Source organism: Lepus europaeus, chromosome 22, assembly GCF_033115175.1.
Source record: "Lepus europaeus isolate LE1 chromosome 22, mLepTim1.pri, whole genome shotgun sequence".
Taxonomy (NCBI): domain Eukaryota; kingdom Metazoa; phylum Chordata; class Mammalia; order Lagomorpha; family Leporidae; genus Lepus; species Lepus europaeus.
Window position 1 is genome coordinate 41,231,545 of NC_084848.1, and position 26,740 is coordinate 41,258,284.

Genomic DNA, 26,740 nt, shown 5'->3' on the forward strand with positions numbered 1-26,740 from the left:
TCAGGAGTGCAGATTGCCGGCAGGCACGCTGTGGTGGTCGGGCGCAGTAAGATAGTCGGTGCGCCAATGCATGACCTGCTCCTGTGGAACAATGCTACGGTGACCACCTGCCACTCCAAGACTGCCAATCTGGATAAGGAGGTGAGTTCCGGAGTAGAAGGTGTTCCACGTGTGTGTGTGTGTGCATGTGGGTGTCTGCTCATTGCTCTCTGTGTGTGTGTGTGTTAGAGTTCTCCTTTTTAAAGATTTATTCATTTGAATGTCAGAGTTATACAGAGAGAACGGGAGAGACAGAGAGAGATCTTCCATCTGCTGGTTCACTCCCCAGATGGCCACAATGACTGGGGCTAGGCCAAACTGAAGCCAGGATCCTGGAGCTCCCTCTGAGTCTCCCGCATGGCTGCAGGGGCCCAAGCCTTTGGGCCATCCTCTACTGCTTTCCTAGGTGCACCAGCAGGGAGCTGGATCTGAAGTGGAGCAGCTGGATCACGAACCTGCGCCCATATGGGATGCCAGAGTCGCAGGCAGCAGCTTTACCCGCTGCACCTCCACGCTGGCCCCTGAAGTTCTCTTCACATCACGGGAGTGGCCAACGCTGAAGTGCCAGGCGCTGGCGTGGACTTTTCCTCCCTTAACTCATTTCACCTCTGTACCATTCTGGGTCCTTTTACAAGACAAAGAAATGAGTTGAAGTTAAAAACCAGTCCAAGTTTGTGCTGAGTTTGTTCTAATGGTAGACTTTCTGCGCCTGTGTGCCTCGTGGTAGGCAGGGGTTAGCTGTAGAAGCCCGGGAGTTGACCGCTGGCAGCCAGATCCGTGTGCCTAATGCTGGTGGCGTCAGAGGCAGAGGTGCCACAGAGGAGGCTAAGAGCAGTGGTCCTGTGACATCTGCTCTTGATCACGTTCCTGAGCCCAAGAATGTGCACGTGTCCGTGTTCCTGTTGGCAGTGCAGGGCACTCTTAAATGTGAAGCGAGAGCTGGAGAGAGGCCCAACACCTTGTCTCTCATTCCTCCTGGAGCAGGGCTCTGTGGAGCCGTCTCTGGCCATTCCTTCGCCTGGGGAGGGGTTCCTAGGCTTGTGCTCCCCACTACCCTGTAGGTGCTCGTTGCTTCCCCATTCTATACAATGCCCAGGGGAGGATGAGTGTGGTGGTGGTGAGAGCAGAGCTGAACACACCAGCAGAGGGCTCTGGAAACTGAGTGGCTTACACGGGAGGCCTGGATCCAGTGTCCTGTGAACTAGCCAGTAGTTGTGAAGAATTTAGTACAAAGTATAGAGGGGTGCTTTCCACGTCTAGATCTTGTGGCACATGTTTCATTCTCATTCCCTTTCCCCAGGTAAACAAAGGTGACATCTTGGTGGTTGCAACTGGTCAGCCTGAAATGGTGAAAGGGGAGTGGATCAAACCTGGGGCAGTTGTCATCGACTGTGGCATCAATTATGTCCCAGGTGAGCGTTGCTGGGTGGTCTCTGGTAGAAGGCCCTGCAGAGCAGATGTCCGGGTCACCCAGGCAGTCCCGAGTGAGACCTTCTTGTCGCATGTCAAGCTTGAAGTGCAGAGGCTGGGACAGATGTCCTTGCCTGAGGGTGCACGTGGGTAGCAGGTAGAAAGGTCACCTTGTAGGCTGACTCATCTGGTGGCAGAGCCCGTGGTTCCCAAGGTGTCTCTGTCCAGAGAGAGAGAGAGAGAGAGAGAGGGAGAGAGAAAGGAAGCTGCTGCTTTGTCTTCCCCTTGAGATCCCCCTTCATTTTAAGGGAGGTGATGGCTGCATTGAGAACATGGTGTCATTGTTGGAAATGCTGCGAGAGTTCAGAGGAGGAACTCATCCTGCCCAGAGTTCTCTAGAAGGGTTTTACAGCTGTCTGACCTGGGCTTGAAGGCAGAGTTAGAGGGTCAGAGGCAGAGAGAGTGAGGTCTTTGATCTGCCGGCTCACTCCCCAGAAGGCCACAGTGGCCAGAGCTGGGACAATCTGAAGCCAGGAGCCAGGAGCTTCTTCTGGGTCTCCCACACAGATGCAGGGGCCCAAGGACTTGGGCCATCTTCTACTGCTTTACCAGGCCATAGCAGAGAGCTGGATCGGAAGTGGAGCAGCCGGGACTTGAACCGGCACCCATATGCGATGCCAGTGCTACAGGCAGCGGCTTTACCCGCTACACCACAACACCAGCCCCTGGTCGTGTTTTTTAAATACCAGGAACTTGTCTCTGTCTTCCTTGTTCTCAGCGTTAGCCCTTACCTGGATGTGTCTCTCCCTGGTGTCCCAGCTCCCAGCTGAATCCTACCCAGACCCACCTCCTACTCTCGCCTTGCCCCGCCCACCTGTTGGCATGGCCCCAGGACCTTTTCCTCCACGTACCTTACCAGGCTCAGGTTCCTTGGGCTCATGCTAGTTTCGGTGACCAGCGCCACCTCGTGTCTGACTTGCGCTTCACGGACCCCTGCTTTCACCTGTGCTGAGCTGGACCACTTTCCCTCCCCTGCACGTTTCTCCCTGGCAATCCCAGGTTTGCATCCTTGGCAGAGCAGGCTATTCTGTCAACCCTGAAATTTCGAAGGAAAATATGCGTGAGCTTCAAAAAGATCCTAGAAAATGGAATTAACAGATAAGACTAGGGGTGGGTGTATGGCCTAAGGACTAAGTGCTGGTTAGGATGCCTTTCATCCCACATCAGAGGTCCTGGGTCTGATTTGTGACTCCAGCTTCCTCCTAATGCCAGACCCTGCAGGAAAACAGCGACGTCTCAAGTCCTTGGTCCTTGGTCCCTGCCCCCGACGTGGGAGACCTCAGTTGAGCTCCTGATTCCCAGTGTCAGCCCTGCCCAGCTGTGGCCACTGCTGGCATTTGAACCAGTGAATAGGAGCTTTTGTTCAACCTACCTGTCTTCCCTTAAGTAATCAAAAGAGAAAAAAAAAGTGAGTTTATTTTGGTGTAGAGCAATTTTGGAAGCTGCGTAATATTTCAGTAATACACAGTTTTTCATGAGCTTTTTGAAGATCCTTTGTGTGCCTATATTTCAAAAATATGGGTTTTTTTTAAAGATTTATTTTATTTATTTGAAAGACATAGTTACAGAGAGAGGTAGAGACAGAGAGAGAGAGATCTTCCATCCGCTGGTTCACTCCCCAGATGGCCCCAACAGCCGGAGCTGCACCGATCTGAAGGCAGGAGCCAGGAGCATCCTCCGGGTCTCCCATACGGGTGCAGGAGCCCAAGGACTTGGGCCATCTTCCCTGCTTTCTCAGGCCATAGCAGAGAGCTGGATCGGAAGTGGAGCAGCTGGCTCTCAAACCTGCATCCGTATGGGATGCCGGCGCTTCAGGCCAGGGTGTTAACCCACTGCGCCACAGCGCCAGCCCCTCAAAAATATGTTTTACACCATAATTTAACCTCTAATTCCATTTTCCATGAACTTTTGAAGGTACCCTGGGAAGACTCGTACAAGAAAGGCACAGTTGTTAACTGATCGACTACTTGTGTGCAGCGGCACCAGGCCGGCCTTGGGCACCTTGGTTGAGTAAGGCTCAGCTGTGTACCTGGAACCATTCCCTCCCCATCTGTGATGGCTGTGTTCATCCCAGATCTGTCTGATCCCTCTCAGTGCAGGCGGATCTCCCTTGTTAAATCCTTCCCTCCCCCCGCACCCAGAACCTGGCATGGTCTCCCACTTGGTGCCCTGCGTTCCCCTTGCTAGCCGTCAGCGGTGCTCTCAGGGCGCTCTGTCCAGCTTCCTGCCTTCTGACCACCGGCTCTCAGGTCTATTGCATTATTGAGAGGAGTTATAGCAAGACTAGTCTTCCGTCTCCCTTTTCATCTCAAGCTTGCAGTGGAGACGCTGAGCTGCCAGGAGTGTTAGTCACTGTCAAGCCTTCACTGTTTTTAACCTGCCTCCCACTCGGCCTGCCGTGCTCTGAAGACAGTCGCTCATAATTGATCACTCATTTTCTGGTAGTATAATTACCTAATGGGTGATAGAAAAATTGCTCTCCTACAACTCACTTTTGGATACTTGCGATCTGACAGTCAAGCTCCCTCTGTTGAAAAACTGCCATCTGCTGGATCAGGTTCTGCCTTTGGCATCTTTGGGATTGGAGGTGAGAGATGGAGAAAGAAGACGTGGGTGGGTTATCTGCAGTCTCGCAGACAGCTCAGAAGAGTTGACTTAAGTGTGGAACTTACTGCCCTGTTCACATTGCTTCCTGGCCGGGATGCTAAAGTAGAAGTAGAATCAAAGCAGAGTCCTCCCACCTGGTCGGCAGTGTCTTTGCTGATCCTGGGAATATAGGCAGCTAAGTCTGGATGAGGTGGAATCACGGAGTTACAGGCCAATGGGTGAGCTGAAGACTTAATGACTGCTCTTTGCAAATACTCAATTTTTAAAAAATGTATTTAAAAGGCAGAGAGAGAGAGAGATTGACAGACAGAGCTCTTGTTTGTTGGTTCACTTCCCAAGTTCTCTCTACAGTTGAGGCTGGCCCAGGCTCAAGCCAGGAACTGGGAACTCATTCCAGGTCTCTTACGTGGGTGGTGGAGACCTAAATACTTGAACCAGCACCTGCTGCCTCCTAGGATGTGCCTTAGCAGGAAGGTGGAGACAGGAACAGAGATGGGGCTCCACACTAGGGCCTCTGCGAGGCAGGTGTCCCGGCTGTTGTCCTAACCGTTACCCCAAACACCTGTCCCAAGCAAATCTTCAGTTCTGGAAACAGTGCCTTCACAACTGGGCCACTGCTTGGCTCATAGTTTGATGATTTGAAATCATTTGCATGGAATAGCAGGGATAAGTCACTTGACAAATTAACAGTGAATTATGGTATATGCATATTTTGTCCCCCCTCCCCAAAAGGCATTTAAGATTTAAATGGAGAGCAGGAAATACTGGCCAGAGAAACGTGGCAGTGTTCCTGCTGGTTGGCTTGCTGAAGGTGTTTTAGAAGGGCTGGATTAGCAGTGTGTTATTTGGGAGGGTCACACAAAGAGGGAACAGGTTCCCTCCCACCCTGATCCAGACTCCAGCTACTCAGGGTCGTGGCTTCTGCACTGGCCTCCTCGCTCAGACAGCACCAGACTCAGCATGAAGGGGCTCAGCTGGGTACCACGCTGAAGCTTCTACCTGTCATTTCTCAATGCAAGAGAAGTTCTAGGTCTGGGAGTAGGCAACCGAAGTGCTTGTTGGTTTTCCAAGCGGTCTACTTGGGCTGAGAAGTGGTCACTCTTCCCAGGGACCACATCTGTGAACGCACATCAGCAGGCACTCAAGTCAACCCTGCCAGTGTTTGGTTTAGGGACACACCTGAGCTCTTCCAGCGCAGTGTTTACCTGGGCAGTGTGGATGTGTGGGTGGAACTGAAGGTGACCACCGTTAACACATAGATGGCGATGCAGGAGGTGTTTTTAGGTAACTTCCGGGTTAAACTTGAAACCTGTATGAAAGGTGCCATGGTTTGCACGTAGTTTGTCTTCTGAAGGTTCATGCGCTGGGTGGAGGCTTGGGCCCCACGGTATTAGGAGGAGGTGGTGGAACCTTTTTGAGGTGGGGCTTAGTGCAAGGTGATGAGGTCTTGGGGACGCACCCTCAGGAAAGACTGATGGAGTTCTTGTGGAACCCCAAGGGAGTTGCACAAAAGTGGATTGTTCCAAAGCCAGGCTTGGTTCCTTCTGTACATGGCCACCCCTGCCAGGCTGTGGCCCAGCCGGGGGGGTCCCTTACCAGAAGCTAAACCAGTTTAGCTGCCAGATCTTAGGCTCAAACCCATCAAACTGTGAGCTAAATAAACCTCTTTTGTTTATAAAATACCCAGCCTTGGGCATTTTGATATAGCAACAGAAAGTGGACTAACGCAAAGGGCGAACCCGTGACTGTTTCCTTGGCATTTTGAAGTGATTTTAGGGCTTGCTGTCATTTCCTGCTTCGTAGTCTCCTAGAAACCTGACACTACCCCAAGGAGTCGTGTTCACCAGCTCCTTCTTGTCCATGTGAAAAAAGATCTTAGGGGCCGGTGCCGCGGCTCACTAGGCTAATCCTCCGCCTGTGGCGCCGGCACACCAGGTTCTAGTCCCGGTCGGGGCGCCGGATTCTGTCCCGGTTGCCCCTCTTCCAGGCCAGCTCTCTGCTGTGGCCAGGGAGTGCAGTGGAGGATGGCCCAAGTGCTTGGGCTCTGCACCCCATGGGAGACCAGGATAGGCACCTGGCTCCTGCCATCAGATCAGCGCGGTGCGCCGGCCGCAGCGCGCCAGCCGCGGCGGCCATTGGAGGGTGAACCAATGGCAAAGGAAGACCTTTCTCTCTGTCTCTCTCTCTCTCACTATCCACTCTGCCTGTCAAAAAAAAAAAAAAATTAAAATTCTACCAGATCCTGCTGTGCTGCAATAGCCTTTTTTTTTTTTTAAAGGGATGCTAGCATCATAAGCAGCAGCTTTTTTAAAGGGATGCTAGCATCATAAGCAGCAGCTTTTTTAAAGGGATGCTAGCATCATAAGCAGCAGCTTAACCTGCTGTGCCACTGTCAGACGTTAAAAAAAAAAGATTTATTTATTTGAAAGAGTTACAGAGGTAGAGAGAGAAAGAGAGAGAGAGAAATCTTCCATCTACTGTTTCACTTCCCAAATGGCTATAAACGGTTGGTGGCTGGAGCCAGGCTGATCCAAAGCCAAGATCCAGGAGCTTCTTCAGGGTCTCCCACGTGGGTGCAGGGCCCCAAGGACTTGAGCCATCTTCTACTGCTTTCCCAGGCCATAGCAGAGAACTGGATGTGAAGTGGAGCGACTGGGACTCGAACCAGCACCCATGTGGTATGCCTGCGCCACAGGTGGCTTTACCACAGCGCTGGCCCCGTCAATAACATTTTTGCTTCAAGGTCTAGGCCTGTGCCCAGCCCCTCCCGGAAGTGCACTGAAGCCAAGTGTAGGCTGTTCTTTGTGTGAGTGAGCGTTGATGCATCACTGGGTTTTGTTCTGTTGAATAGCTCTTCTTTGCTGGTAAGATTTGTAGTTGTTCTTGTATCCTTTTAAGGGAAGTGTAATTACATTCTTTGCCTTCGGCATCCATTTAAGTAGCTGCTCATCTTTGGAATGGGTTGTTGGATTGTTCCTCCAGCTCCTGCTTGGAGCTTACAAAATGCTGATGGTTGCTGTAGAAATGGCATCTGGCAGCTGTGACATAGCTGGAGCTTTGTGCACCCCCCCCCCCCCGCCCCCCATCTCTTTTTAGGCCTTAGCAAATTAACATTTTAAAAGATGCTCATTATATACTGGGTAGCTGGTTTTAAGAATAAAAGCAATTGATATTTTATTTGCTACCTGAATGACTACAAAAGGATTCTCCAGGTTTTTGAGCATCTTAGGAATTTTGCAGGTAAAAGAAGATTTTCTTCCCGAGGAAATCACAAATACCTGTCATCCCACAGCTGTTAAGTAAAGGTGGCACTTGGACCTGATCGGACTAACTCACCTGTAGAGTACTGTAGCTTTTGGAGGAGGCTGTAGTAAGTGGCCACTTAACTTGGAGATTTTAAAGACCACGATTGAGATTCTGAGACTTTGCTTTGCTTTGATTTGATTTTTTTCCTGCCTAACCAGATGATACCAAACCAAGCGGGAAGAAGGTCGTGGGTGACGTGGCGTACAACGAGGCCAAAGAGAGGGCGGCCTTCATCACCCCTGTGCCGGGTGGCGTCGGACCCATGACGGTGGCCATGCTGATGCAGGTGCTTGTGAGGCCAAGGGTTGTGACGCGCGGTTCTGAAGAACAGTCGTGTCCCATCACTGCTCTTCCCCCCACTAGAAGTGGCATAAGATCTAAGCTAAGTGAAGAGGTGAACCTGTTGAAGGATAAAGGGAACTGGAGAATAGGGAGGGTGTGAGTCACCTTGGTAGAGGAAGCAGGGGTGGCCCAGTTCCAGTTCCCTTTGGAATACAGTGACTTCCCAGAAGAGAGAAATGCGAACACTCTGACTGGGTTTGCCTGCTTTTGATACCATGAGGAGACTTCAGAAAGACTATGGAAAAGTGGAGTTAAAAGACCTTTGTTGGCATAAATTCTTGAAGTCCATGCACCGTTATTTTTTAATACATACAGTTATGAACTCCAAAGACCACTTGTATGTGTGGCTTTCAACTCTTTTAGTATCCAAATAAACTGAGCTTCTGATTCCATTTTCCATGAACTTTTTGAAGTGCCCCCTGCCCACCCCGTGCGCACGATCTGATGTGGGGTTGGTGGGCAGGCAGCCCCCACACACTTTAGGTGCCTGTGTTCTTGTGGCTACCCTGGAGCCTGTGAGTGCGTGGGGCGTGTAGCCGATCACTTTGTGACCGAGCTGAAGTGGCCTAGGTCTGGAGCTGCAGGGAGGTTGAAGTAACCCGCTCTTCTCAGTCTGGGGTCTGTCATGTTTAGAGTACGGTGGAAAGTGCTAAGCGCTTCCTGGAGAAGCTTCAGCCGGGAAAGTGGAGGATTCGGTACAACAGCCTCAACCTCAGGACACCTGTGCCAAGGTAGAAATAAAATATCCCCAATGGGAACCTTTGTGGATTGTTGGTTTTAGCTGATGGTGACCCTGGGTCCCTGTGTGCTCCCTCTATAGGCAGGGTCAGAGGTGGAGCTGGGGTGCAGGAGGTCATGCCTAGTGTGGAATTAATGAATTAAACCCTGCAGATAATGATAGTGACTTTCTGTGTTTTCAAAGTGACATTGATATATCACGATCTTGCAAACTGAAGCCCATTGGGAGCCTGGCTCGAGAAATTGGTCTGCGCTCGGAAGAGGTGGAATTGTACGGGGAAACCAAGGCCAAGATTCTGCTGTCGGCATTGGAGCGGCTGAAGCACCAGCCCGATGGAAAATACGTAGTGGTGACTGGGTATGCTTTTCACTCGTTCTGCCGGGAGAATCTTTCTCTTATTGTTAGAGAGAGAGAGAGCGAGCATGCTCCCATTGGCTGGTTCACTCCCCAAATGCCTGTTAATGGCTGGGGCTGGTCTGGGGCTGAAGCTAGGAGTTAGCGCTCAATCCAGGTCTCCCACATGGGTGACAGGGACCCAACTACCAGAGTCATCACCTGCTGCCTCCTAGGGTGTGCGTTAGGAAGAAGCTGGAATTAGGAGTAGGGCCAGGACTCAAATCCGGGCATCCCAACTGCTGTGCCAGACCGCTGCTGCCTCTGACAGTTCAATCTGAATATTGGTCCTTGTTATTGTTTTTTTAAAAAGATTTATTTATTTGAAAGTCAGAGTTATACAGGAAGAGAAGGAGAAACAGAGAGAGAGAGAGGTCTTCCATCTGCTGGTTCACTCCCCAGTTGGCCACAACGGCTGGAACTGCGCCAATCTGAAGCCAGGAGCCAGGAGCTTCTTCCTGGTCTCCCATGTGGGTACAGGGGTCCAAGCACTTGGGCCATCCTCCATTGCTTTCCAGACCGTAGCAGAGAGCTGGACAGGAAGTAGAGCAGCCGGCTCTCGAACCGGCGCCCATATGGGATGCCAGCACTGTAGGCAGGAGCTTTTACCTGCTAGGCCACAGCGCCAGCCCAGATCCTCGTTATTATTACCAGAATTTGAATTTGCACTTAGCATGTTCTTGTGTATGTGGAAGTGCCTTTAATTTGGTTTTAGCATTTGCAGTTGTATTTGATCTCATTTGATCCTTAGAGCTACCCTGGGAAATAGATTATAATCCTTCAGAGATAAGAAAATTAGCCACGGTTGTGGTTTTAAAACCTGGTCTTCAGATGGAAGACCGAAAATGCAGTCATTCAGTCAATCTACTGAGCGTCTTTTTTTCCCTAGGCTAAATTATATATCAAAGCTAGCTTTAGAGATTCAGAAATTAAAATTACAGCAGTGTCTGTCTCCAGGGTAAAGTACTTTTGTTCCTTGTGGGGGTAAAAGCTAGAATACAGCAGGCACTTTCTTGAATTTCAAGGTTTTTTTAGAGATTACAGCTAAGACTTCTGGAAAGATTCCTCTCGGGGCTCTTTTTGTCTTTCTCATTGTTGAGGTTAGGACACAGGTGGGCTAGATCTGACTTCGTGATCCAGATAAACTTATTTCTGCAAGTCAATAAGCCTTGTCCCCTTTTGCTTTCTTCTCGAAGAATAACTCCCACGCCGCTGGGAGAGGGGAAGAGCACGACCACGATCGGCCTGGTGCAAGCCCTGGGCGCCCACCTCTCCCAGAACGTCTTTGCGTGTGTGCGCCAGCCCTCCCAGGGCCCCACCTTCGGGATCAAAGGTACCAGGGTGGCTGCAGGGCCCCCGCCTGTCCTTCAGTGCTCCCAGGCCACTTGAACCTTGAATGCTTATGGTATCTCCCAACGTTTTAGCCCCCAGCGATGTCCTCGTGGCACCTGCCACAGGGCTGTCACCCCAGCTCCTGCTGTCACTATTTGAGACTGCGCGGGGGTTCTCTGGGGTGGATCGGGTGTAGCTATGGGTACTTTTGACTCCAACAGTCCACTGTCACAGTGACATGAAGGGGGAGCATGAATATTCTTCATGCTGACTCTCTGATCAAAGACACATCCCACAGACGTTCCCCCTGCTAGGAGTAAGAAAAGCCTACTCTTCCTGAGCGCGTGCTGATGCCAGACTTGCACAAAGCTGTTAATGTGTATTTTACTCTGCCCTCCAGTATCAGATCATAGCAATGGGACTCCAGTGGTGACTTGGCCAAAGACACCGTTACTAAGTACCATAGTTTGTTTCAGACTCTGAACCACTGTGGTCAATGCCGTGCTGCTGTTTGTTGTGGGGTGTTTTTGAGATGTAGAGGCACAGAGCCCCCATTCACTGTCTGACCTCCTGGGCTGAAACTGGCAGCAGGAATTCAATCCCGGTCTTCCATGTGGCTGGCAGGGACCCAACCACTCGAGCCAAAACTGCTGCCTCTCAAGGGCTGTTAGCAGGAAGCTGGAATCAGGAGTGAGAGCCCAGCGTCAGACGCAGGTGCCGTGTCGTGGAGCGCCAGCGTGTGAGCCGGTGTCTTAACTGCTATGCCAACCCTCACCTCAGCGCTGCTTCTGATAGGAGGAAACACGATATCAGAACCCACACTTCACCTTCAGGTTTTGACAGCCGCAGCGGTGTAAACATGCTGTTAATAACATTTTTCTGAGTTATTGTAGGATCTTAGCGTTAGCTTTTTCATTGGCGTGGTGACAGGGTGTCGCCTCCTGCATGTCCTGGCGATTACTGCCGTGGTGACACTGGGCCACCTTTGCCCTGCCGAGCTGAACTCGCTCTGCTTCCGAGAGTGTCCTTACACCCCCCCCCAACTTCAAGTTGGCCTTTTCCTCTCCTGCATGGTCTCTGCCTCACAAAAGCAGCCTCTGTACCCCAACTTGACATTGATCTCGGTGACAACGCAGTAACCTGCATATTTTTGATTGGCCTTGGTTAATAATTCACATGGGCCAGAACAGCCTAAAGCAGTCTTCTAATGTATGTCTCCGGTTTAGGAAGAAGTGTAGTCTCCATTTTAGCGATATCTTAGGCATTCCTTTTTGGAAAGCCAGAGTAGGTTTATGAGAGTAAGACATTGAACAGGTTTGCCTTTATGTAGCTGTCAGCTGGGTCTTTTACTGTGTTAGGCATCACGGGGAACCTGTTTCTAAAGATAATGAGTAGGTATGTACCTGTGTGTTCATGGTTTTGTCATTTAGACTCAGATTTCAATTGAGAGACAATTCAACACGAACAGGATCAAGTGTTTTAGCGTGGTAGAAGAAAATTAGAAAACACTTAGATCTCTCCAAATGATTGTAAAAAGTAAACAAACAACATGCCCAGTAGTTACAAAAACTGATTTGCTTTTGTGTGGTTTGCGAGTCTCAGAGACGCAAGCTTAACGCAAGTCTCTGCCCTTGCCGTCCCCTAGGTGGCGCTGCAGGAGGTGGCTACTCCCAGGTCATTCCTATGGAAGAGGTAAAGTGTTCAGAATTCGGAGGAATCAGCCCCTTTCTCCTATCTTTGCCCCTCCAGAGATCTGCCTTGTCCTTAGAGCTTTTGGTGGGCAAACGGCTTGTCTCGCAGCAGAAGCGGCACACAGGGGAAGCCATCTGAGTCTTGGGGCACAGCTTGGTTTCTGAGTGTGCCATTGAGTGGGAGTGATCCTTTTAACAAGTGATCAAATGGAGCGTGATCCTGGGAAGCCCACCACGCAGTGAGTGCAGAGTGCCCACTCGAGAGCTGGGAACACTGCTCCTTCCAAGTCACCGTGGACAGGGCTGCGCTGGCCCCGGGAATCCTTGCTGCTGTGGAGCCCCCTGTGAGGCATTTCTGGTCGCTGGACGTAGCCTTTCGCAAGACCTGCAAGTTCTGTGTGTAGGAGGAGTTTCTTCCAAGGATGGATAGCCACTCGCTCCCATCTGCGAGACTTCCTGTGTTGGGTGGTCATGGACCCTCTGCCATCTGTGAGACTTCCTGTGTTGGGTGGTCATGGACCCTCTACCATCTGTGAGACTTCCTGTGTTGGGTGGTCATGGACCCTGCTGCCATCAGTATGCCGCTGGCTGTTTACACACAGAGAGTTCTGGTTGTAACAGCGTGAAGGCTGGGAAGGCACAGAGGCGGCGGCAGCCTGAGGGGCCTCTGTTCTTTTGTAGTTCAATCTGCACCTCACCGGTGACATCCACGCCATCACTGCAGCCAATAACCTCGTGGCTGCGGCCATCGATGCTCGGATATTCCATGAACTGACCCAGACAGACAAGGTAGGGTGCTTGGGCCCCAGGAACCCCACGGGCCCTTTGGCAGGGGCTGAAGCTGCCCAGGTAGCGTTGGCCGCCTGAGCACCAGTGGTGCAGGGGCAATGCAGTGGACTCTTATCTGAAAGGCCTTCTGTTCCTTTTCTTTAAGGCTCTCTTTAACCGCTTGGTACCCTCCGTGAATGGCGTGAGAAAGTTCTCTGATATCCAGATCCGAAGGTTACGGGTAAGTACCGTGGTACTGAGTAACGGTGCCTCTGGCCCAGTCACCACGGAAGCCCCATTGCTCAGACAGGGCAGGCGAGCTGTCCTCAGCAGATCCCCAGCCTGGCGTCCCTGAACAGCGTCGTGTTCGGGTGCACAGCCCTATTTCACAAGCCAGCGAGCGGCCCACTCTGGAACCACATCCGAGGTTCTGGCACGAGGTCCTCGTAGCGCAGGCCAGGAGCTCTGGGAAGAGCGGGGCTTGCGGGGGCCCACGCAGACCCAGCATGAGTCAGGAGAAAGGGGGCGCTGGCTTCGTCAGCGTTTTCCATGGCAGAGCATGGCCGAGCCACACCCGAACTCAGCAAAATCCCCCGACTCAGTGAGGAGGAAAAGCCTTTCTGAACCTTTGGGAGCTGAGAAGTCGGCGTGCGCTTCGCAGGTCACTCTTCCTCGGTGGCCCTGGGTTTGGTGGGCAGGGAAGTGTGGGTGGCTGTCTTGGGATGCTTCCTCGGGGCTGGGCGTGGGAAATGCCCCTGGGCTCGGTCACAGGGACCTTCGGTCATGTGTGAGTGGGAGGCCGAGTCCGCCTTAGCCAGTGGGTCACAGCTTTCCTGGCTGAGTTGAAGATGATTTGCGTTCCCTGGAGAGGGCTCTGCCAGGGGACTTCAAAGACTTGGTAGAAAAATGGAATTAAAAGAAAAGTTTATTTTGGGCCATAGGAATTTTCGAGCCCCATGCATAGTTTTTTCATAGAATGCATTTTTTTTTTCTTTTTGAAAACCCCCATGTAGGCATGGATTTCAAACATTTTTGTGCCAAAATAAATGTGTCTTCTGATTGCATGTTTGCATGAAGCGTTTGAAATGTCTTCATATCAAATATCTAAGGAGGGCATTTCAAACACTTCATGCAAAATGCAATCGGAAGACACATTTATTTTAAGTTTAAAAATGATTTTCTTATTGATTATATTTGTTTTGGCTCATTTTGCCTTTTTATCTTTCCTCCTTCGTCAGAGACTAGGCATTGAAAAGACAGACCCCACCACACTGACAGACGAAGAGATAAACAGATTTGCGAGACTCGATATCGATCCAGAAACCATAACTTGGCAAAGAGGTACCATTTGTTTTGGTTAAACGCTCACCCCCGCCTGTCACGTGCAGCCCTGAATGCCAGTGTGATGTGTTGGTATTGGTATGGTAAAGGCATGACCAAGATGGTGATATGGTTTTTCTTTTTACCTCTGTCAGTCTCTCTCCCTTTAGCTGTGATGAAATCTCTCTCTATCAGATTAAACCTTTTGCTGTCTGTTCAGTGTTGATTGAAATGAGGGTGGTTTCAAGGAAGTTCATGTACAAACCAAAAATAACTTATTTTGCAAGTTTCATTTTATGCAAAAAGCTTTGGTGTCATGAAGCAGAGAGCAGTTAGGTTTAATCACTTTTTGAATCATGTGTGCCCTTTATCTTCAGATCTCTTGTCTGGCATAAGTGACTTAATTTTCCTTATAATTCTCTATCTTCCTCTGATCATTTTTTAAAACCACAGTTTATTAAATTATTTTGTGACAATGAAGCAGCCTTCCAGGTTGAAGTACTTTGTGGGTTAGTGAGTTAGCTGGCTTCCCTGCCATTTGTTGTTTTTCTCTATACAGTTAGCATGGCTTAGAATTTTATTTTCATACCAACAGTGCATCCATCTATCTGGGAAGCAATTTGCATCCTGCCAGGCAGGATTTGGCTACAGACTACCTTATTAACTGTTTTTGTGTTTTTCTATTGCCTGGGTAACTGTTAGTTTATGGCATTTTTAAGATGACACTTAATGTGTGAGACCACATGCTGTTCTTCCTTTTGGCCTCAGTAGCTTTAAACAATGCTATATTTCATAAAGAATAAACCAGAGATTCACTTAAAAAATGTATAAGTCTCATTTACTTTTCTTTTGCTTTCTGTCTGATTTCTGCTTTCCGAGAAGGTACTAGCAGGGGCAGGCATGAGGGGGCTGCTGGAGGTACCCGCATCCCATCCCCAAGCGCCTGGTTCCAGTCGCAGCTTCTCGGCATCCCGTCCGGCTTCCTGGAAGGCAGCAGAGTGTGGCACAAGTGCTTGGGTCTCTGACACTCACGTGGGAAAGAAACCCAGACTGGCTATTGTGGCCATGTGGGAGTGAGCCAGCAGACAAAAGAGCTCTCTCTACCTTTCAAACAAAATGGAAATTTTCAAAGTAGAAGGAAAAAACGGGATCATACCTGTTAACTGACTCTTACACAGAAAGATTAGTTACAAGGGAACTGAACACTGTGTTTTTTGAAAAAATAAGAGGCGGCTCCAAAAACACATTATATCCTTCACTGATTGTGTGTGTGTGTGTGTGTGTCCAAATGCTGGGTAAGACACTGCTTTTGGTGTTTAAATTATTGGTGTTTATGGAAAATGATTTGCTGTGGAATCCAGGGCCCTAAGAAGGCATCTGCTCCTTGCCCAGGTCTTTGCTGCTGTTTCTCATTTTGTGTTCGTTGTTGCTGGGTGGCATCACGTTCGGAAATAGAAACTCATCTTTTCTCCCCGTACCACGTGACCCTCAGTCCTTCCCTCTGAGACCAGAGGCCTGGGCTTCCCTCCACAGTGGTTCAGTCCAGTTCTCTGGCGGATCCTGACTTGAGTGTCCCACGGTTGAGCCCAACTGCAGACCCCACAGGTTCAGGGCTCAGTCCCCCAGGCTGCTTCTACTTCACATGCCAATCACAAGTCCAGGTTGTCCCCTGTGCCTCTGACCGGCTGTTCTCACGACCTCGGGCTCATCATTTGCTAGAACAGCTCACAGAACTCGCAGAATTGCTCTCCCTAGGTTTGTTGCTTTATTTTAAAGGACACAACCCAGGAACCACCAGTGGAGGTGCAGAGGGTGCATCCCTCTCCCAGCATCCAGCCTGAATGCTCATCAAATCTTGTGGTTCCAGAGAGTTTTTAAAAAGTTTGATTTATTTAAACGAATGGTAGAGTTAGGGAAAAGGGAGAAAGAGATCTTCCATCTGCTGGTTTACTCTCCAAACGCCACATCAGCCAGCCAGGCTCGGGTCAGGCTAGGCCAGGCTTCAGCCGAGAGTCAGGAGTCTGTTTTTTGTTTTTTTTTTAAGATTTATTTATATTTTTTGAAAGTCTGAGTTACACAGAGAGAGATCTTCCATCTGCTGGTTCATTCCCCTGATGGCCACAGCAGTGCGGGCTGGACCCATATGAAGCCAGGAGCTTCCATGTCTCCCATGTGGGTGCAGGGACCCAAACATTTGAACTATCTTCTGCTGCTTTCCTGGGCCATTAGCAAGGAGCTGGGTTGCAGTGGAGCAGCTGGGACACAACCTGGTGCCCATGTGGAATACCAGTGTTGTACACAACAGTGCTGGCCCCAGGAGCCAGGAATTCTGTCTAGGTAGCAGGAAGCTGGATTGGAGTAGGCAAGACTCAATCCAAGCACTCCAGTTTGGATGGGGCAGCCCATGTCGGGGCTTCACCCACAGTAGCACAGACCACCCCTGTCCTAGAGTTCTTACAGGGTTTAACCCCAGCTCCGAGGTCAGTGGATGAGGCCCTTTAGTCACCTGGCCCTCCTGGCTCCTCTTGAGACCGGGAGACTCCTCTAATCGCCTTGTTAGCATGAACCCAGGTGAGATCCACAGGGGTTTGTTATGAATAACAAGACACTCCAGTCACCCTTGAAATTCCAAGGGCCCTAGGAGTCTTGAGTCAGGAATTTGAGACAGAGTTCAGATGCATTTCCTGTTATACAACGCATACCAGACCCAGAGTTGATCCAGCGGTGGTTTGACGCCTGTGATGGTGTTGCACTGCTGGAAGTGCGAGCAGTCTTCACTGAGGTTCGGCCCGAGCACCGTTTGGTACTGTGGGCAGGGTTCCGATGGTACCGTGGGCAGGGTTCCGTTTGGTACTATGGGCAGGGTTCCATTTGGTACTGTGGGCAGGGTTCCGATGGTACTGTGGGCAGGGTTCCGATGGTACCGTGGGCAGGGTTCCGTTTGGTACTATGGGCAGGGTTCCGTTTGGTACTGTGGGCAGGAACCCTTGGGCAGTGTTTTGTGCCTTTGAGAATGGAATGACTCCTCCTGTGGAGCTGGTCCTAATGGGGTGCAAACAACTTATTTAAAAATAAATAAAGCAAAGTTAGGACTGCATTAAAATATTAGCAGTTCTGAGTTCTGGGAGATGGGGTTAGAGTTGGTTAGTTGCTTGGTCTTTGCCAAGGTTATACAATTGGGTGGCTATTCTGATAGCAGAATAGAAATGATTTCTGGGGCCAGTGCTGTGGCGTAATGGGTAAAGCTGCCACCTGCAGTGCTGGCATTCTCTGTGGGCGTCAGTTTGAGTCCCAGCTGCTCCACTTCCAATCCAGCTCCCTGCTAATGTACCTAGGAAAGCAGCGGGGGACAGCCCAAGTGCTTGGGCCCCTGCACCCACATGGGAAACCCAGATGAAGTTCCTGGCTCCTGGCTTTGGCCTGGGCCAGCCTGGGCCGTTGCAGCCAACTAGGGAATGAACCAGCAGCTGGAAGATACCTCTCTCTCTCTGTATCTCTCTGTGTCTCTCTGTCCTCTGCAGCTCTTCAAAAAAAGAAAGAAAGAAAGAAATGATTTCTTCATAATGCGCTAAGGAAAGACCAGGCCTACTCCTCGGTGTGTGTCAAAAAGGCACTTGCACTTGACCTGAGTGCATGGCTTTTGTGTTTCTCAGGGTGGTATCAGGTCAGTGATTCTTCCAAAAGAAAAATGCACCCCGGGGCCCGTGACCCATGAGGAATATTTTTCTTTAAATGTCTTTTTAAAAAAAAAAAAAATTTACTTATTTGAAGTCAGAGCTACAGAGAGAAAGGGAGAGAGACCTTCCATCCACTGGTTTACTCCCCAGGTGGCCACAATAGCCAGGGCTGGGCCAGGCTGAAGCCAGGAGCTAGGAGCATCACCCAGTTCTCTCATGTGGGTGACAGGGGCCCAAACACTTGGGCCATCTTCTGCTGCTTTTCCCAGGCCATTGGCAGTGAACTGGATCAGAAGTGGAGCAGCCAGGACTCAAACTAATGCCCATATGGGATGCTGGCATCTCACGTGGTGACTTTACTACCCACTTTACACCACAGCGCCAGCCTGTTTTTCTTATAAAATTCTAAGAATATTATAATATTATAAGAATTTCTTATAAAAGAGATTTCAGGTGTTGAATGAATTATTTTAATTCTCTAGATGGGATAAAACCAAGCCCTTCCATAGCTCGATGCTTTAAAATAATTCCTGTACATTCACGGTATGTGGGCATTGTTTCTTAGCTTGAGCCTCTGTTCCAGCTTTGCCCTCGATTTTGAAATCAAACGTGAGGGGACCATCGTTAAGTTAGCCTTGTTGCTTTAAAGCTCTGCTGCTTCCTGTGGCTTCGTGGTACTTTGGCTGACAAGTGTCTGTGCCCTTTCTCCCACAGTGTTGGATACCAATGATAGATTCCTGAGGAAGATCACAATTGGACAGGCTCCAACGGAGAAAGGGCACACACGGACGGTAACTGTTCACAACTTCATGTGAACGTGATCCTGCTGCTCCTCCTCCCCCCCTCCCATTCCGATGGCACCGCCAGGTGCGGCTGTGCCTCCTCCCTGTTAAAATGGAAGTGAGTGGGCGTGGGGCTTGGGCGCTCCTGACAGCTTCTGCAGTGAATCCCATGTGTCACCTGTGTGTTTTTCCCCAGCATCTCTCCTGGAGGCGGAGAGCCCCAGTGACTATCTGTGTCTATAAACTGCTTAAAGATTCCTTCTTTTTTGTTTCCACTTTGACATAAGAGCTTCTGAGTTCTTCCGTAGTGGGACAGGAAACTAGAGTTGCCTGACTCCACACTATAAGCTAGTAGCTTATTGCTTTTACTAGAAAATTTTTTTTAATTGGCTGTGCAAAGTGTTCTGCTGTTTGCATCCTTTTAAGCTATTTGGTTAAGCCTGGGTTGCCCAACAGGGTAACTTTTACAACTCCCACTTCCGGTTTAATGCTGTTGTGTCTGCTTCCTGCCCCCAGGCCCAGTTTGACATCTCGGTAGCCAGTGAAATCATGGCTGTCCTCGCTTTGACCAGCTCTCTAGAAGACATGAGAGAGAGACTGGGCAAAATGGTGGTAGCATCGAGCAAGAAAGGGGAGCCCATTAGTGCCGAAGACCTGGTGAGTCCACGTCTGTGTCCGTCGTCCCTGCACCTCTCGGTGGTCACTGATAACAAGAATTATGCCCCGGTAAGGTGCTGCAATTGAGGGTGGTCGTTGGCGTGGCAGGTCGGAGGCCAGCGAAGATGCACGCCCCATACCTGGCTCAGCACCAGCTCCTGACTCCGACTTTGCACTGGCGCAGACCCTGGAGGGCAGCAGTGGGGGCTCAGGTCGTTGGTCTCTGCCACTCATGTGGGAGACCTGGAGTGACTTCCCGGTTCCTGGTTCTGGCCCCAGCCTGGTCCTGGCTGTGTGGGCATTTGGGGAGTGAACCAGTGAATTGGAGCTCTCTCCCTGTCGCTCAGATTAAAAAGCTGGTTTTCTTTCTTTCTTTCATTCATTCATTCATTTATTTTTCCTAAGATGATGCAGTAAGCTCTTTAACTTGGCCAGGCCTTGCTAATTACGAGATAGTTGGGAAGTGGGTGAGAAGTGCTTCCTCTACCAGGTCGTATGTGCCAGGAAGGGACCACACCTGCCAGGTGACTGGAGTCACATCTCCGTCCTGTGTCTCCCAGAGCAGGTACAGGCCTTGGCTTTGCAGAGAGCCTCAAGACCCAGAGTGAGGCCGCAGTGGCCGAGTGTGGCGTCACCCCGGCCTCATTCTGGCCCCTCCGCTGACGCACAGCCGCCTCACAGGCCTCACCACACACACGGCACTTGGCACAGTTCTTTAGCCAGTTCAGGGCTCGCTCTTCACCTCAGGGCTATTTCTGCACTCTCTGCACGGTAACAGGAGGTTTGAAATAAGAATTCCTGTCAATGAAGTTTTTCAAAGGCTGTTTGTGTTAACAGACACCAAAATAGTTGGCTGATGATTAGTGGTACAGCAGGTGAATTTAGAAAACAGGGGGAAATCTTAACTTCCTGTTTTCAGTTAATATGCTTTTTAAATTTTAACACCCAAAACTTGCGTTTAGAAACTCATTCAGGTTGTATATAAATGGGAAGCAAAGCTTTATTTTACTTTGTGGCAGCTGTGGTTGGGTGGCTTAAAAGAGACCTAACGTTGAGAAGTTGATATTGAACTTCGATAAAAAGTTCAGTTTCAGCTTTGCAAAACACACGGAGCTGGGTTCTACGCATTTCTGCCTAGATACAAATAACCCAATAATTATCTTTTCCCTGCCATAAACTACTCTGCAAGACACCCTCCACGTCAGTCAGCCACCAAGATTGGAGGTGCTTGTTTCTAAAATTCTGTGTTTGTCTGGAAATTGCACTTGACTCTCATTTTTATCCTGTCCGTTCTCCATACCCAAAATCACTAATACCTTCTAATGTGTCAAGGCGGTGGGGTGGGATGGAGAGGGCAGGGAGGAGGGGACGGTCAAGTTCAGGTGCAAATACCCATTGGTCCAAGATGGCAAAAGGGCACCGTGGCACATTGAAGGTGGCTGCAGAAGGCTGGGCTTTGGCTGCTAGCAGGTGATGCTTTGTGCATTTGCATTGCAGGGGGTGAGCGGAGCCCTGACGGTGCTCATGAAGGACGCCATCAAGCCCAATCTCATGCAGACCTTAGAGGTGAGCCCAGCGACTCCTGCCTGCGGGAGCTAACAGTTGTTAGCACTCAGCTCTCCCTGGGCAGGGGCCTTTCTCTGCCTGCTCGCCTCTTTCCTCCTGTTCTTCCTCACAGCTGTGCCTGCAGCACTGCTCAGGTCCGAACGAGGTGCTTTGTACAAGGGTCCTGCCAAAAGCGCATGGAAAATAGAGCTGAAAAAGAAGTTTGGGGTACGCATTTCGCATAGCAGGATGCCGCTTAGTATGCCCACTTCCCCTCTCGGAATTGCCTGAGTTCAAGTCCCAGCTCCTCCACTTCTGATCCAGCTTCCTGCTAATGTGCACTCTGCGAGGCAGCAAGTGGTGGCTTGTGTGCTTGGGTCCCTCCCGCCCACATGGGAGACCCAGATAGAGTTCCCGGCTCCTGGCTTTGGCTGGCCCAGCCCTGGCTGTTGCAGGCATTTAGGGAGTGAACCAGCAGGTGGATTATCTCTTTCTCTATGTCTTTCTGCCTTTTAAATAAGGGGGGATGGAGGGAGGGTGCAGGGAAAAGACTGTTAGGGAACTTGAAAAATGAAAGCAATAAAATCTTTAAAAAAGAGAAAAAAAGGAAAAAAGAAAAAGGAAAGAGCCCTGAATCTGTATTGGAGTGCCTGGGTTTGGTCCCAGGTCTGTTTTTGGCTCAAGCTCCCTGCTAATGCAGAACTTGGGAGGCAGAGGTAATGGCTCATGTAACTGAGTTCCTGCCACCCACGTGGGAGACCTGGATTGAGCTCCTGACTCCTGGCTTCAGCCTGGCCAGGCCTGGCCATTGTGGGCAGGGGAGTGAACCAGTCAGTGGATGGGAGATTTCTCTGTCTCTCTCTGCCTCTCAAAGAAAGAAATGAAAGAGAAGTTTATTTTCATACAAAAACTTGCAAAGCTCATTGCGCGGTCTTTTCGTAACACATATTTCCATGAACTTTGTGGGGAGCCCCAGCAGTTTCCCTCTGGGAAGTCTTGTTTCCTATTCCTGGGAAATCGTGCCCGTGCCTGTGAGATGCCAGAAGTGGGGCTGACAGCTGTGCTCACAATGTCCCGTTTCCCCCAGGGCACCCCTGTGTTTGTCCACGCTGGGCCGTTTGCCAACATCGCGCATGGGAACTCCTCCATCATTGCAGACCGGATCGCACTCAAGCTGGTTGGCCCTGACGGCTTCGTGGGTGAGCGCCTCCTTCGGAACCAGTAGCCTGCGCTGTTTGCCCGCTCCCTGGGAGGGGCTGGTGGCGTTTTCACGGTGGCCTCTCTCCTTACTTGCAGTGACCGAAGCAGGATTCGGAGCAGACATCGGAATGGAGAAGTTCTTTAACATCAAATGCCGGTGCTCCGGTCTCCGCCCTCACGTGGTGGTACTCGTCGCCACTGTGCGGGCTCTCAAGATGCATGGAGGCGGCCCCACGGTGAGGGTCCGGGGTGGAAGAGCCTGATTATCTGGAATGTTCTGAAGGCTCACGGGAAGCTGGCTGCCTTACCCCTGCTGCTGCATTAAGCTCCTCTTAGCCTCATGATTAATCGGGTACCGGAAGCGAGGGTGATCGGGCAGCCCTGGTACCGACTGCCCTGCCACACACAGGCAGCGTCTGCCCTCAGCACTTTGATGTGGCTAGAATGAGCTCCCGGGTCCACCTTTCTGAGCAAAACACCTGACAGTACCTACACCGCCCGGCACACAGGCCCGACCCTACACGTAACCTCTGTGTGCTCACTGCACTTCTTCCCTCTGAATGGAGGCCCTGGCAGCCAGCCCAGTGGGGACCAGCTGATCTGCAGCTCCAGCCTGAATGTTGTATTTTCCTGAAGTCCTGCTGCCTACATGTTTACACACCTTGTGAACTTGTGTTTCTTCCAGAAGTGGGGGGGGGGGGTAAAGACAGAGAGAGCTCCTGTGGACTCATTCCCTCCCCAGATGCCTGTAGTGGCTGGGGCTTGGCCAGGGCCAAAGCCAGGTGCCAGGAAGTCAATCTAGGTGTTCCATGTAAGAGCCAGGGACCCAGTCACCTGTGCTGTCTCCATTGTCGTCTGGGTCTGTGCTAGCAGGAAACTGGATTTGGGAACCACAGCTGGGGATTGAACCCAGCACTGGGATGTAGGATGTTGGGACCCGAACTGCCAGGCCAAACACCCACCCCAGAAATTGCACTTTTTAGCCTGTTTTTTGTTTTTAATTTTTATCTGAGAGGTAGAGAGGCAAACAGACAATGGAGAGAGAGAGAACGTTCCTGTCTGCTGGTTCACTCCCCATATGCCCACAATGGCCAGGGCTGGAGCCATGAGTTAGAACTCAAATCGGGTCTCTCACATGGGTGGCGGGGGCCCAGTCACTTGAGCCATCACCTCCTGCCCCCTAGGCCTACGCGAGCAGACAGCTGGAATTGGGAACTGGAGCCGAGAATCAAACCCAGGCACCTGCCCAGAGCAGCCTTGTTCTGCGCGGTGTGATTTGTCCTCTGCCGTTCCCTACTGTGCATTCCCCAGGCCGGTGGCCCCTTGCCTTCACCACGCACCAAGTCCCCCAGTCTAAGCTGCAGTTTCGCTGTATTTAGGGCATTCTCTGACTTTGCTTCCTCCATCCAGGTCACCGCGGGACTGCCCCTTCCCAAGGACTACACAGAGGAGGTAACGTGGATGATTTCTTATCGCTTGTAGGAGCCACAACACCGGCCATCAGCCTGGCCCCTGGGGAACTGAGTGGGGTGGGGTTGGCTCCTGGGGGTGCAGGATGCAGGAAGGCTGTGTGTGTGCAAACTGTGTTAAGTGAGTGTGCAGGGAAGCTGTGCCTCCCGCCAGCCGCTGGGCCTCGGGGACGTGGGCAACCTCTAGAGACAGTGAAAGAAGAGATCTTTTCTTGAGATGCACTTTCCTCTGCAGGTGTGAATCCATATGAAGGGGCCGAAATACAGTCAGGAGCCCAGAACGGAGCTCAGACCATTCCATAGTCACATCATATAAAAATAAATAAATAAATAAATAAATCCAGAGAACCAGTTAAGGGTGGTTGTGTGCGAGGCCGCAGACCCTGGGGTCGGGTGGCAAGGTCAGCGGCTGTGACTGCTAATTCAGTTTCTGCTGCCTTTTGGGGACGGGCTTTTAAATGATCGAGCCACACAGCGTCACTCTACAGGCCCCCAATGAAGTGTTTCAGAATCAGCCAGGAGGAAAAAAAATGTGCCGGTGCCTCGCCCGCCTGTCTGCTGAGTGGTGACTTGCCTTTTATGGTCATCTGCCTGATTCAGGCGTGGGAGGGGAATTCACAGTTCTGGCCCTCCTGCCCACCCCCTCCCCCACCCCCGGCCTTTCCTGTATCTAATTACAGTGGCTGCCCCAAACTGGCCCAGCTGGTGCCTGCGTTTAAGAAATTCTGCTCCTTTAAAACTGTTGCCCGTCGGCTCTACAGATTAACTGGTTTTCGTGTGACTCGAGCTAAAGAGTGAGGAGTGCTCTTTACCCAATAAGTCCTGACCTCAGTTTCCAGCTATTAAAGCGGAAAAAAAAAGCATGAATCATGTTAATAGTGATCTCTGTGGTTAGCCTTTAACTTGCTCCATTTCTCCTGCTATTTTTGGGGGGTCCACAAACCAAGCACTGTTACTGCTAGGTATGCATTTAGATGTAGGGTCCTCAGAAAGTTCGTGGGAGCTGTGCACCTGTGGACTTTCCACATTTTATGCCCGGAAATAAACTCATCTTCTGATTCCGTGTTTCCATGAACTTTTTGAAGTCCCCTCAGAGAAGACAAAGACATTTTTATTCCTTCAAGTAGTTCATATATTTTAAGTTTATAATTGTGACATACTTTGGGGGGGTAAACCTCACAAGAACACAATCCATATGATTTAAGCCCCCTTGACAATGGGTGTCTTTTTCTCAACATGTAAAGCAGTTTCATGAGTTATGCACGTGTTTATCTAAAAATGGAATTCATTAAGCTCTCCAGAGTTTGGCAACTTCAGTACATTCTGGACAGGTCCACGTTAGCACAGGTCGGCCTCGGTTTCCCTAACGCGTGCGTAATGACTGCTCGGTGCGTGTCCATGCCGTCATTCACAGAGTAATTCACTTCCCTCTGGAGGAGGGGCTGTGCTGCCCCCATGCTGTGGGGCAGCGGGCCCTGATCTTCTCAAGGCGTGTTTCGTTTCTTGATTCACTTCCCTTTCGGATTTCACAGCAGGCGGCTCCTAAAGACGTGTGCGCCTCTGTCTCCGTGCGTGGTCCCAGCGAAGACTCGTGGTTGGGTTCACCGAAAGCAGCCCCGGCCTCACTGTTTGCTTCCTGTTTGCCTGACAGTGTTCGTGGCTCTTTGGTGCCAGGCACCGTGCTGGGCTCTGTCTCCTGGTGGAAGGGTTCCGTGCCCTGCTGGGTAGAGACGGTGTGTGTCGTGGCACCAGACGTCAGCACGCAGGGTCTCAATGTAACGTAGGTAGGGGCAGTGAATCCCCTCAGTCAGCAGAGCGGCAGCAAACAGACCGCCCTGGTGTTTCCAGGATGCCTGGGAGCCACGCACAGCTGCACTTGTGCTGCAGGCAGGAGGCGCCCGTGGCCTGCACAGCGTCCCCTCCCCCTGCCGCCGTGGCCTGACAGCCAGTGTCCCCTGGCAGGAGGCGGCAATTTCTCTGACCTCACAGGTCTCCCTTTCCCTGTTGCTTTTCCAGAACCTGCAGCTGGTGGAAAACGGCTTCTGTAACTTGAGGAAACAGATAGAGAACGCCAGAATGTTTGGAGTTCCAGTGGTGGTGGCCATGAATGCATTCAAGTAGGTGACTTCCAGTGAGAGACAAGGGGAGACTGGGCAGTGGCCAGAAGGCGCCTCCTGCAGCTGACTGGTTTTGTTGTTACTGCCCCTGGGGATGGCCGGTGGGTTGGGCTGTGATGTGACAGAAGGTGTCACCTCCCCCACGGGGCACCCAGAGGTCAGGTTTGGCACCTGGGCCCCTGCTCCTCCCATCAGTGAAGTGGGTAACACACAGGCTCTAAGTGAAGTCTTCCTTTTGCATCCTGGGAGGCGTTTTGTGCTGGCAGAGGTCACAGGCCTGCAGCCTGCGTCGCTGTTCCGGTTCGGGTGGGAAGCTGTGAGCGTTGAGCCGAAAGCTCCTGCAGGAACTTGTGTGGGTTGTTAGGTGGTGGGGTTTGTCATAATGGCTTCAGCACAGTGATGGAGGACATTTTTTTTGTTCTCGCAAGCTAATATTATTGATTGCCTGTGGCGTGCTGAAAATGTTCCGAGTGCTTTATGTGTATGTAACCCTCGAAACCTCACAGCATCCCAGTAAAATCAGTGCTGTGATCATTCATCCCCTTTTTACCCACGTGGAGATCAAGGCACATGAAGAGGAAGTAGCTAGCCGAGTCCTCCAGCTAGGACATTGACGCGGCTGAAATTGAGACCCAGGCTGTTAGCCGACCTGTGTCCCCTTCTCCAGTTGGTAACTCAGAGGGGTTTTCACGGCCAGAGAGCCCATCCTGCCCCCGCCGCCTTCTCTGCCTTCACACGAAGCGCTGCTTTTCCAGGACGGATACAGAGGCCGAGCTGGACCTCGTCGGCCGCCTCGCCAGAGAGCACGGAGCCTTTGACGCCGTGAAATGCACACACTGGGCGGAAGGGGGCAAGGGCGCCTTGGCGCTGGCGCAGGCCGTGCAGAGAGCGGCGCAGGCGCCCAGCAGCTTCCAGCTCCTCTACGACCTCGAGGTGGGTTACTTGTCATGCACAAAAAAACCACAACCGAACAACCCCAAACAAAATGACGGGAGGTTTCTGGGTGACCGCCTCCGTAGAGCCCACGTTCAGCAGCCTTATGGTTGGGCTCCCACGTTGGTGAGTCACACGGCCACAGCGCGACTCAGCGGGAGGCAGCTGTCTCATTAGCGGTGCTGCTGCTGCTTTGGGAGCAGGTGCCCGGGCTTGGACAGCAGGGCGGTGGACTCAACGTCCTCCCTTCGACGAGGCTCCTCGCACCGATCCTTTTGCTCTAAGATGCGTGATGGCCTTTAACTCAAGGCACCAACCATCGCGTAGCAGATTGGCAAGGGTCTACGTCAAGC

At 51.1% G+C, this 26,740-nt stretch overlaps 1 protein-coding gene across 2 annotated transcripts in view; it reads left to right on the top strand.

Annotated features, from left to right (window-relative positions):
* MTHFD1 (methylenetetrahydrofolate dehydrogenase, cyclohydrolase and formyltetrahydrofolate synthetase 1) overlaps nucleotides 1–26,740 on the top strand; it is a 70,823-nt gene that overhangs the window by 35,908 nt on the left and 8,175 nt on the right. For both annotated transcript variants that reach the window (XM_062181719.1, XM_062181718.1), the window contains exons 7-24: nucleotides 5–141; nucleotides 1,340–1,451; nucleotides 7,581–7,708; nucleotides 8,398–8,495; nucleotides 8,687–8,860; nucleotides 10,093–10,229; nucleotides 11,874–11,920; nucleotides 12,601–12,708; nucleotides 12,854–12,928; nucleotides 13,926–14,028; nucleotides 18,399–18,475; nucleotides 18,983–19,123; nucleotides 20,621–20,689; nucleotides 21,756–21,867; nucleotides 21,965–22,104; nucleotides 23,279–23,320; nucleotides 25,354–25,454; nucleotides 26,210–26,387. In XM_062181719.1, the coding sequence (XP_062037703.1) occupies nucleotides 5–141; nucleotides 1,340–1,451; nucleotides 7,581–7,708; nucleotides 8,398–8,495; nucleotides 8,687–8,860; nucleotides 10,093–10,229; nucleotides 11,874–11,920; nucleotides 12,601–12,708; nucleotides 12,854–12,928; nucleotides 13,926–14,028; nucleotides 18,399–18,475; nucleotides 18,983–19,123; nucleotides 20,621–20,689; nucleotides 21,756–21,867; nucleotides 21,965–22,104; nucleotides 23,279–23,320; nucleotides 25,354–25,454; nucleotides 26,210–26,387 (1,979 nt within the window). The remainder of the gene's footprint in view (nucleotides 1–4; nucleotides 142–1,339; nucleotides 1,452–7,580; nucleotides 7,709–8,397; nucleotides 8,496–8,686; nucleotides 8,861–10,092; nucleotides 10,230–11,873; nucleotides 11,921–12,600; nucleotides 12,709–12,853; nucleotides 12,929–13,925; nucleotides 14,029–18,398; nucleotides 18,476–18,982; nucleotides 19,124–20,620; nucleotides 20,690–21,755; nucleotides 21,868–21,964; nucleotides 22,105–23,278; nucleotides 23,321–25,353; nucleotides 25,455–26,209; nucleotides 26,388–26,740) is intronic.